This window comes from Wolffia australiana, chromosome 11 (assembly GCF_029677425.1).
Source record: "Wolffia australiana isolate 7733 chromosome 11, ASM2967742v1".
NCBI classification, from domain to species: Eukaryota; Viridiplantae; Streptophyta; class Magnoliopsida; order Alismatales; family Araceae; genus Wolffia; species Wolffia australiana.
In genome coordinates this window covers 14,350,929-14,362,611 of record NC_135845.1, presented here as the reverse complement: position 1 = coordinate 14,362,611, position 11,683 = coordinate 14,350,929, and the positions used below count along the sequence as shown (strand labels likewise).

Below are 11,683 nucleotides of genomic sequence, written 5' to 3'. Positions count from 1 at the left end.
ATAAGAGGATAGAGAGAGAAAATGAAGAGATAGAGAGAGAAAATGAAGAGATAGTGTAGAGAGAGTTTGAGAGGGAATTTGAAGGTGTAGATGAAGGAGATTTTTTTTGAAATTTTGTGGTGATGAACTGTGGATATGGATGGACGTCTAGAGAGAGAAATAACAGATTCTAGAGAGAGAAAGGGCCGAAATGAGGAGATAGAGAGAGAAAATTAAGAGAGAGTGTAGGAGTTTGAGATAGAATTTGGATGAGCAAATGAAGAAGATTTTTTAAGAAATTTTTAGGGGAGTAACTAAGGATATAGATGAAGGTCTAATGAGAGAAAAAACCTATTTTAGAGAGATAAAGTGGAGAAAATTAGTGTTTAGAGTGAGAAAGTGATGGATTTTAAGGGTAAATGGATGGGAAATGATGGAGAAGGTAGAAATCTAAGATCCTAAAGCCTCAATGCAAGTTTACTGAGCCCTAAATGCTTCCTCTCAAGTATGGATCCTTATATTTTGCCAGGATCAGGCGTTTTTCAATGCAAACAAGAGACGAGATTAAGAGAAAACTTCAATAAACTTACATTAAGCAGGTTGAACAACCTGGATTCTGAAAAATGCCTTGTCCTGCTGGCCAGCCACTTGCTAGAGCACGTCCAGAATGAGGGAAAATGAGGGAGAAAAAGTCTATTTATACATTGTGAGAATTACTAAAATACCCCTTTGGGCATTATCTATTCTCTTTTCTTGCCATTTTGCCTCTTTTTCTCCATGGGTTGAGAGCTTTGCCTTGTAATTTCTAGTTTGTTTCTTTTTTAATGTGTTTTCAGGCCCAATATGTAGGTCAGGTCGTGGTCCAAGCCCCTCTGGTCTCACCTTTAAAATCCCACAATTTTGTTTCATCATTTGCAGCCCATTTTGATAATCACTAAGCTCCCAAAATCCTTCAATTTTTCTCATAATGATATCTTCTAATTCCTGTAAATTTCTGCACATTTGGAACTATAAAATACTCATCAGAAATAAAACTGATTGACTTTATAGAAGTCAATGAAGTTAGTGAAAAATAATCATAATGTGCAAAAGTTGGAATTATTAGCTAATGCATAAATATTTGGTTAATTCAAACAATAACATGATAAATTATAAATTAATAATACTAAAAACATCTAAAATGTATGAAAATATAGGTTCATTTATCATGTTATCAATACCCAGAATTAGAAACTGATAATCTATGTTCCCTTTCCACCTCATCGCCATCGCCATCTTCATCATCATCATCATCATTAACCTTCATCTTCATAATCACAAACAATTGAAATACAGAAAACAGCTAGTGGTCAGAATCACAGCCATAGTCCCAACTTCTCTTTCTACGTCATCATTACCATCTCACCACCATTGCCAACACCATCACCATATCAGAATCACACCACCAACACCACCACTACCACTGTCATCATCATCATTGTATCATCATCATCATCATCAACCTTCATCTTCACAATTACCAACAATTGAAATACAGAAAACAGGTAGTGGTCGGAATCACAGCCATAGTCCCTACTTCTGTTTCTTCCTTGTCATTACCATCTCACCACCATCACCACAACCTTCACTATATCAGAATCACACCACCACCACCACCACCACTGTCATCATCATCATTGTATCATCATCACCACCATCACCATCACATCATCATCATCATCTAAGGCGAGCCTCTACCACCACCTGTATGGTGCCTCCAACGCTCAGCTGCACGATTACGCCGCTTGCTCAGTAGACACTCTGAAGAAATAAGAGAGAATATAACGTTTGTGGGACTAATGAACAACAAACATCATATGCCACATCATTTGTCACGAGGGAGGATTACATGACGGTGATAGATGATGATTTTTAACCCCATGACGATGACAGATGATGTGACAAAAATCGGTGACGTGTGATGTGACAATGACAGAGGGTCTCAGATGTGTGATGTGACGGAACGCCTATCATGGGTGATGAAGATGACAGAACTTTTAAAGCATGAAAAAGGGGAAAAAGTAAAAGGGAAACTAACATTGTGATACATTTTGATGAGAGAAGAGAGAGAGAGAGGCAGTATGGGAGAGAGAGACAGAGGGTACGGGAGAGAGAGAGGGAGTACGAGAGATTAGGGACATGGAGTTTGAGAGAGAGGAAATTGGAGAGAGAGAGTGGTACGAGAGAAAGAAAGAGAGAGAAATAGAGAGAGAAAGACAGAGAGATGGACAGAGAGAAAGAAAGAGATAGAGATAGAGGGAGGGTGTCCAAAAGAGAGAGGGATAGGACAAAGAGAGAGAGAACTGAAAAGGTTCAAAAAATTAAACTGCTAAACATTTTAATTGTTGATATGTCCTCTAATCACCTCTGCGAGGGGATACCGTTCAATGACAGGTGATGATTATGTGATGGAACGCATCAGGACAGTATACTTCATAACTCCATGTCATGTGCTCATCCGTCACCAGTCGTCATCTGTCCCTTTCATGTCCAAGATGTATCTTTCCTCATGTGGGACTGGGTTTTTTGGGTCTTTTGTTATTTATGAAGACAATATAAACGTAATTGATTGACAGAATTCAACCTTTAAGTTATTTCTAAACTTCACGGTGATTCCAATGTCATGAATGGACAACTTTCATGCCTCCCGAAAACTTTTCCCGGAATATATAATCTGGACGAAGTTATATATAGGCATGGATGACGGATGACGACTTCGTCATCCGTCATTCCATTTTCGTCATCTGGTTTCGTTCGGATCAATTGACGGATGACTGAACGGTCCTCTATTCGTCATTCATCATTTGTCATAGTCATCTGTAACGAATGACGAATGACGAAAATGACGAAAATGACGGACAAATGACGAAAGCGACTGATGACAATATAAAATATCAATGTATAATTTTAAACTTAATTTTTACATGCTAATATTTTTAGACGGGATTTTCTTTGCGAGGGGAATGGCGGGCAAACGTCGGCGTGGATGGCAGTGCCGACCGCGGCGGCGAGGCGAGGCGGGAAGTGAAGGTGAGGGGATCGCGGGGAGAAGAGATGCTTTGGGAGGGAGAGAAGGGACAAACGGAGAGAGGGAGAGGGGTGAGATACGGAGAGGGGGAGAGGGGCTCCGGTAGAGGAGGGAGCACGGTGACAAACACGAAGGGGGGGACTGAACGGAACTGAACTGAAATGAAAGAGGGGAACTGAAGAGTTCGACGTAGGGGTCAGAGACTGAAGAGTTTGTGAGTAACTGGGGGGAAAGGGGGGGGAGGAGTGTTTTCCGTCATTCCGTCCCGTTTATGTCAATATACGAATGACGGAACATAGGAATGACGAAAACCTACAGATGACGGAACGGAAACGAATGACGAAAATGACGGAAAATTTTGTGATGAACGGATATCGGAACGGAATTCCGTTCCGATACGTTCCGTCCGTCAATTTTCGTCATTTGTTTGCGTCCTCCATGTCTAGTTATATATTTTCAATTGCTTTGCTTCTTATCTACTTTTTGCATGGCTGGAATGCCACGTCAGCGACTCTCTCACCGGATTCCGGCCATGTATCAGGCGATGAACCGGACACGTCGAGATCCCACGTGTTATTTTGCTTGGTGGGGTCCACAAGGTTTTTGGCGTGGGCATCGCTATTGGGTGTAACGGATATAGTTAAGCCCAATAAGAAAGAACAATGATTTATAATATTTACTTTTGCACGGCGAAATCTCCATTTCAACTAGCTCCTCTGGTGCACGTGCCGAATCGCACGTGTATGGGGCGACTTTTTTCGCACGAGTGTTGTTTATCGTCGTGGGCCGATTTTATTGGGCATGAAGGACCCATATTGAGCCCAATAAAGAAATATGTTTGTATAAGCAATAAAGTTTAAAATGTAACCTGGTCGAATCGCACATTGAAGAGATGTTCCGCAGTGGCCGGAAATCTTCCCGGAATCTGCAAGTTTATTCGAAGTTTAAGCTGAATGCTGATCTTCTTTCGGAATCGAAATTTTCATTTGTTACCGTCGATAATTTCCTGATTTGGTCGGCGGACGACACGAGGCGATGAACCGCGGATTGCCAGGGCCAAAATAACGGGATTTTGGTCGCCGGGTAAATCTGCAAAATTTATACCAGAAGTCTAAATCTCGAATAAGAGCGAGAGGGAGAGAGCAACAGAGAGAGGGAGAAAGCACAAAAGAGAGCGAGAGCGCACAAAAGAGAGCGAGAGAGGGAAGTGTCGAACGAGAGTTCCTTTGGGAGAGAGAGAGAGACCACACGAGAGAGAAACAGATCAAGAGAGAGAGAAAGCGAGAGAAAGAGAGAGCGAGAGAGCGAGAGAAAGAAGGAACCTGGCGCGGAACCAGAAACAAAGCGAGAGAGAAAAAGAGAGCGAAAGAGATCAAGAGAAATAAAGAGAGAAAGAGAACAAGAGAAGAGAGAGAGAAATAAAGAGAGAAGGAGAGCAAGAGAAATAAAGAGAGAGAGAGCAAGAGAAGAGAGCGCGAAAGCGGGCAAAAGAGATCGAGAGAAAGAAAAGAGATAGAGAGAGAGAGGTAAAGAGAGCAAGCGAGAAAGACCGGGAAAGAAAGAACCGCGCTCAGATCCAACGCCTATAACAGACCTCCACTCCAACCTCCTCCGCCCCCGGGATCTACGGCAACGGTCGAGTAGATCAAACGAACGCTGTCCATACAAGTGGCCAACCGACGCCGCTCCAAGAGCGAAACTTCAGGGTGGCCATCCGAGGGACCTCTCTCCTCCTCCGTCTAGTGTTTGTTTTCCTCGACCCCTCCACTCTTCCCCCTTCTTTATAACCTGTCCCACCGAGAGCAAGGTCGGCTATCTCTCTCTCTCTCTCTCTCTCTCTCTCTCTCTTTCCGTCTCTCTGTTTCTTTGCGAGAACGCAGAAGGGTCGTCGTCGTCGGAGCAGGAAGGGAGGGTCATATCAATCTTCCCGCCGGGGGGCTCCTTGTCGTGGAAACCGATATCCAAACTCCCTCTTCGCACTTGCACCGAAACGAGAGCTGTCGCCTCCTCCTAATCTTCCTCCTTGGCTGGCCTTTGCTGACTATTCCAAGTGCTCTCGGCGACTTGCAGAGGAGAAGTTCCGTCGTCGCCGCCGACCGTGTCGTTGTGAAGAAGAAGAAGAAGAAGCGTCCAACGCCAGCAAGCAAAGGTCTACAGCGTCGAACGCCATCTGCGGCTTTCCTTGGTGGGGGTGTCGCTTACTTCTCAAGATCCCTTCTCGCCTCTCTCTTTCATTGTGGGGCCTTCAACTGAGCGATGATTTTAGAGAGAATTTCTGAATTCCTCTCTAATATCGTCACTGAGTTCAAGGTCCCACAATGAAACAGAGAGGCGGAAAGGAGGCTTGAGAAGTAAGCGAGACACCCACCGGGGACAGTTGTACATGGTGCAGGATCCACAGATTAAGATGGCGCTGTAGTCGCTTTTGTTTGCTGGCGTTCGGGGCATCATTATCAGACTACACGGTCTGCAACGGATTTTCTCCTCTACGAGTCGACGAGATCACTTTCAGTGGCGAGCAAAGGCCTGTCAAAGTGGAAGTTGAGGAGAAGGCCACGGTCTTGGTTCAGTTCAAGGGCAGAGCATAGAGGGAGTCTGCGTATCGTTTCCATGGCAAGAAGCCCGGATGCGAGCAAAGGCGAAATCACCAGAGGCGAAGAAGAGGCTGAAGAAGTGGAAATGGTAAAATATCTTCATTCAAAGCTCTCTTGAATAAGGATGATATGATAAGGGTTAGGATGGTGATGATGATGATAATGGTTATGATGAGGATGATTATGATTAGCATTATTATGAAGATTATTATGAGGATACAGATTGTAAGGATGATGATAAGGGTCATGAGGACAATAATCACAAGGAATATGATAAATATTAGGATGAAGATTATAATGACAAGGGTTATAATGAGGATGATGATCGGGGACATGATGATGATTATGAGGATACAAATTATGAGAAGATCTATGATGAGGATGATGATAAATGTTATAATTAGGATTATGATCAGAAGGAGGATGATAAATGTTAGGATGAATATTACGATAAAGGTTTATAATGAGGATGATGATAAGGGTTATGATGAGGCGGAGAATCATAAGGATAAGGACGTGTTATGATATGGAGGATAATAATAATGATGACCAGGATGATAATGAGGATGAGGATAAGGGATATGATGAGGACTGTAATGATAAGGATGGCGATAAAGGGCTATCATGCGGATGAAGATCACAGGATAATGATAAGGATTATGGCGAGGATGATGATAATAAGAATAATGATCAACATTATGATGAGGACGATAATCATAAAAATGATGGTGATGATGATAATGATGATCATAAGGGATATGATGAGGATTATCGTGATAAGGGTTAAGATTAGGATGATGATAAAAGTTATTATGAAGATGATAATCATACGGATGATAATAAGCATTATACTGAGGATTATGATGATAGGGATGATGATAGGTGCAATAATGAGGATCATGAAGATAAGAATGGTGATAATGGATATAATGAGGATGATGATTGGTACAGGACAACTAAGGGAAACAGGGAAATGACGACTGAGGGAGACAGGATAGGACGGTGATGGATGGTGTAGGTTGGAGGGGTTTGGGACGGGATGGATAAAACAGACCACAAAACTCACACGATCGGTTTCGAAAACTCAAATTTGGTGAAATACTAGTGGTGCAGTCCCCTTTCCTCATCGAAGGTGGGAGTACTGTCTTCAACCACCGCGACGATGCTAAAGCACCAAATCCAACAATCCCGAATTCACGATCACGGGAAATCTCATGAAGGAAGACCTATTCCACTAGTTGGTGAAATTCCACTGAAATCAAGACAAGTCTGACGGCGGTGGAAGAGTTCTCACGGAGCACTAGACGAAAAATACACGACACCAAAGAGTTCAGGCGTACCTCGGCTGTGGGGACTTCGGGTCGTGACGAGACTGGGTGATCCGGGCGTTGTATGGCCCACTGGATGAGCAGATCTGGACGTTCTGGGCGTTGAGCGGCCCTGGTTGAGACTCGATCTGGTTGCTCGGTGGCTAGAGTGCTTGGGTGTGAGGTGTTGTTGGTGGGACGATTGATGTGCTCTTTGATAGGGTGTCGCGGATCCAACTGTGGTGACGAGGGCGTCCAGGGCGTGGGCGGTCGGTGTGGCAGCCTACAAGGTGTTGGCGCGAGCAATTCAAGCGTGTGGGCGGCTGGCTGGCTGCGCACGTGCAGGCGACGCTGGCGCCTGCATGGGTAGCTGGATAGCCGGCCTGCGCAGGCAAGCCGATGGTGTACCTGCCGTGGGTGGCCGCGGCTGTCCGCGCGGGCGTGCCTGCCGTGGGTGGCCGTGGCCATTTGGGCGTGACAAGAGGGCGGCCGACGGCTGCCTGCGCGGGTGTAGTGACAACAAAAAAAGAATGTAGCTACATGCAATTCCAAACTAGAAAGTAATAATAAAACAAGCAATTTAAAAATAGAAATTAGAAGAACAAACCTCAAGTGTAGTGACGTTGTTGTACCTTGCTATTGGGATGATGCCACATCTTGGATGTAGGAACATTCTTCCACCTTTCTTGGGTACGGTGATTTGCTGCCCCTTGCTGTTGAATGATTTGCCTTCTTCCTTATTTAACTGCAATAAATAAAATAAAAGCCAAAGTTATGCATAACTTGGTGCTCTCTCTCTCTCTCTTTTTAAGAAAACGTTTTGTGAAAAGCAAACAAAACGCATGCCACAAAAAATTACATCTCATGCTGAAAGTTTTGATATTACTATAGTAACACAAGTAATTCTATTCCCATATGGATGGACTTGTATCTCATGGTGGTGCTCTTGCCTCGGTGACTCCACGTATATTTGATAGAGAGTGAAATTTTCAGAATATGGATACTAACGGAATAAGATTTTGATTTAACCCGAATAAAATAATCCATGAAATACCTATATGATCCCCTAAAAAATAATTTTAAAATGTTTTACTGAAATAATATATCAAATGGTTTACATGGGATAGTATAATCGATGACCATATGAGATAGGCTTTGTTTTCCATGAAATGATCATGCCACTCTGAAAATAAAATATTTTTTAAAAGGGAATATGAAATTTCAGATTTATTAAACATGATTACATGAACCTGTTGAAGTTGAAAACACGCTTTCTCATTATTGAAAAGACGATTATACCAATCGGTAAAGACAAATTTCGTTAGTTTTGGCATAATATTTACTTCACTCATCATATTCCTTTTCAAATATATCAGATGAAGAGGCAAATATGCAATGTTCAACTGTTGATTGATGGATATTAAAGGTAAATCATCATACAAATTTTTTTCAACTATTTTAATATCATGAATGAAATCTATTTCTTGCTCTTTATGATAATAACATATATTCATATTTTTATTCTCACATAACTCCTTTCAATCCTCAATGAAATCTTTTTTAAGAAATTGTTCATCTTCATCCTCAATATCATTTCCAAAATCTTCAAATATCATATGCATATCGATAAGAATTTCATCCAACTCCATCGTATGACCATTATCCTCCATAAGAAAATCAAGTTGTCTCCTTGGGGATCTAGAATAAAGTGCTTGCGTAAAAGGAATTGGTGGACAATAACCATCAAAATCTAAAATATTTCCAATCACTAAGTCATTCTTCATCATATTATCATCTCCATTAATCAAATCTTTGAAATCATTAACCAAACCAGAAGATGATTCCTCCTCTACCTCATTTGCATCCCTATTATGCATGATATCATTATCTTTGATATTATTTCATGATATGAAGATGATGAATTAGACATTTGAAAACTAGTAAAAGATTTGAGTGAAGATTGGTCTTCATTTCATAAGCAGGTCGTATGGATTGGAGTTGGGCTGAATCTTCGGAGAACTCATAGCTCATCTTGGTCTGTGTTGATTTCAGCATGTCGATCTGCATCAAAATGAGCTTCTTCTCTTCTTCCCGAGCTTTTTCATTTTCCTGTAGTCTGATATACTCTTCACATAGCTTGTTTTCATCAATCAAATCCAACAAACTTTGGTTAGTTTGATCATGAGACATAGGTGAAAAAGCATTTGAAGATTCAGACTTGCAATAAGCATATGGATTACACTTCTTATAAAATTTTGCGACGCTCGAAGCACTTTGCATTTCTTTCCCAGGAAACGGCTCCAAATGATCAGCTTGAAAATACATGTTTACATGTCGTTCTCAGGGGTTTTTCAAACTCAATCTATAAGTTCAAATTTTCTGTTAAAATGATTTTCTTTTGAGAGTGGCATAGTCATTTCATGGAAAAAGAAAGAGATAAATAAAATGAGCTTCAAAAATCAATAAAATGATTTTGGCAGTAATAAATATTTTTTAGGATTTATTTTAAGTGTTGTTCTTTAATAAAAATGTTTTTTTATTGTAACTGGCCCTTTTTGGGACAGTTTAAGTGTTTAAGTGTCCTTAGTGCGCAGGGAAACACACAAAAGGGAGAGGCAGCCAATCAGATCACATGCATCGGCTTGGGTGTGTGACACGCACGCAAGCGCGCTCGTGCGTGTCGCGCACCACGGCCTGAATGATGCACACTGCACGCGTCGTGACGTGGATGAATCAGGTCCATCTTAACTGGCATTGGTGCGGCGCTTCGTGGACCAATGAAAAGGGCAGATCGAGATGGGCTGGCAAATTGCTCTCCATACATTCCACACGCACGCACTTCCGTGCGCACGATGCCCAGTGTCGAACGTGGACCTAACGGCATACGACGTACAGTCAGCGTGCATAGTGCTATGGACGACATTAAGAACGAAATCAGAAGAACTTGTTCTTCCAATTCCGCAGCGATAAAAGGGAGAAATCGTAAGATTAAAGGTGATTCTTGATTTTTAAAGCTCGAGGATTGATCGCCTAGCATCCTCGAAGACTCAAGATTCAACCAGGAAGGATTTGGAGCTCGATTTGGGGAAGCAATGTGCATATTCGTCGCCGCAATTTTCAGCAATTTCAAGTCAGATTCATGGAAGATCTTCGGTGTTCATTGCTTGACATTCGCCCAGATCGATTCTCCGAGTATTCCTGGTACTTCTAGGCTCTTTTGCTTGGATTTTATCCTGTATTTTGCACTTAATTGTAGCAATTTGAGTATCCCATTTATGTCCAGCGCTGGTTTTTCAAATTTCAATTTCAATCACTTTTATTCTAAAATCTTAGTTTGTTTTCCGAATAGATTAAGCTTCACTGATTTAGTTAGCTAGTTCGGAATTGAATTTAAAATTTAATTCAACTAAAGTTTGAGTTTAATTACCTTAGTTGAAAAATCATTTTCACGATTTGTCAATCTACGGTAGTTTTAAATTTTTTAAAAAAAGAGAAACAATGAAAAGACTGAGTTCAATCTGTTGGATTAGGACTTGTCCTGTCAGGAAATGCAGTTCTACAAATGAGTTACTCTAATTGTTTTCATCACTGTATGAGCATAATTCAGCAGATTTTACAAATCGTATCCACAGTTTTTGAACAAGGGAGCATCTTGCAATTTTGACATCAAATTCGGTAGAGCTGCAAAATTCTATAAATAAATTGATAGGTCAACATATCCGTGAGAACAGTGATCAGATTCTACAAATAGTTTCACTACATCGATTGGATTTTTTAAATCTGCTCTGACTAAATCTTATCAATTAACCTATCAATTTCAATTGGAATTTCCTAAACATATCACTTTTACCGAGTCTAATTGGTTAGCAATTCTAATTAGTTAATAATTCTGAAATTGCTTAGTAATTTATACCCAAGAATTGTTAACTATTCCTACCTCCCAAGCATGATAATAGAAGAGATTAGAACTTAATTTTGTTAGTTGATATGTTTGTGGTAAAAAAAGGATATAAGGTTGAATATATCTTACAAGCATAATATTCACTCTGGTAAAGAGGATAGCAGCTGTTGGGTTCTGTAGTTTGGTTCATCCTTGAAAAATACATTCCATGGATGCGGAAGCGTGGTCGATCGATTCTCAATCGATCTATCAAACAAAATATTTGTAGTGCCTTTTGGGGAACACGTTCCCCCCTTGACTTTGCCGTTCCACGTGCGGAGAGGCTAAACCCTAAAAATGACACTTCTGTGGTGAAGAAAGTACACTTATTTGGGTGAGCGTAAAGCTTTCCCACCGTAGTGCTCAACAAGCGTCTCGTATGTGCTGCATGACTTCTTCGTGGCTAGTGATATAGACTAAGCTATCGTTAAAATAGACAATGATGAATTTCCTAATGAATGGGCGAAGTACCTCATTGATCAACCTCTGAAAGGTGCTAGGGGGATTGGATAGCCTGAAAGGCATGACATTCCACTCAAATAGAGTATCTTTGATCCTAAAAATGGTCTTCCAATCATCGCCATGATGGATCCTTACTTGATGACAACCACTTTTCAGGTCGATCTTTGAGAAAATTGTTGCTCCTGCCATCTCATCAAAGAGGTGTTGAACTCGAGGGATCAGGAACTGGTATTTTACAATGATCTTGTTGATTTCTCTCAAGTCACAACACATTCACTAAGTTCCATCTTTCTTTGGCGCAATTAGTGCTAGTACGGCACAAGGGCTAAGATTT

The 11,683-nt window shown here is 41.3% G+C and overlaps 1 protein-coding gene across 3 annotated transcripts; it reads right to left on the bottom strand.

Annotated features, from left to right (window-relative positions):
• Positions 1 to 491: 491 nt before the first annotated feature.
• Positions 492 to 5,257, bottom strand: LOC144709911 (uncharacterized). 3 transcript variants are annotated; one of them, XM_078583582.1, is made up of 4 exons: positions 4,641 to 5,257; positions 4,040 to 4,135; positions 3,915 to 3,971; positions 492 to 973 (listed from the first exon to the last, which is right to left on the bottom strand). In XM_078583582.1, exons 1-4 carry the CDS (start codon positions 4,708 to 4,710, stop codon positions 957 to 959), a joined length of 240 nt encoding a protein of 79 aa, XP_078439708.1. In that variant the 5' UTR covers positions 4,711 to 5,257; the 3' UTR covers positions 492 to 956. The 3 variants fall into 3 exon arrangements, with proteins under 3 accessions (XP_078439708.1, XP_078439705.1, XP_078439707.1); XM_078583579.1 differs by lacking the exon at positions 492 to 973 and adding an exon at positions 1,099 to 1,779; XM_078583581.1 differs by lacking the exon at positions 492 to 973 and adding an exon at positions 1,099 to 1,746.
• Between the last annotated feature and the right edge of the window lie 6,426 nt (positions 5,258 to 11,683).

Excerpts from the sequence above, each read along its gene's own strand:
- LOC144709911 (XM_078583579.1), bottom strand. The coding sequence starts at position 4,710 with ATGGACAGCGTTCGTTTGATCTACTCGACCGTTGCCGTAGATCCCGGG. Across the intron at positions 4,136-4,640 it reads CGGAGGAGGTTGGAGTGGAG|ATTTACCCGGCGACCAAAAT; the intron begins GTCTGTTATAGG and ends TAAATTTTGCAG. Across the intron at positions 3,972-4,039 it reads AAATCAGGAAATTATCGACG|ATTCCGGGAAGATTTCCGGC; the intron begins GTAACAAATGAA and ends ATAAACTTGCAG.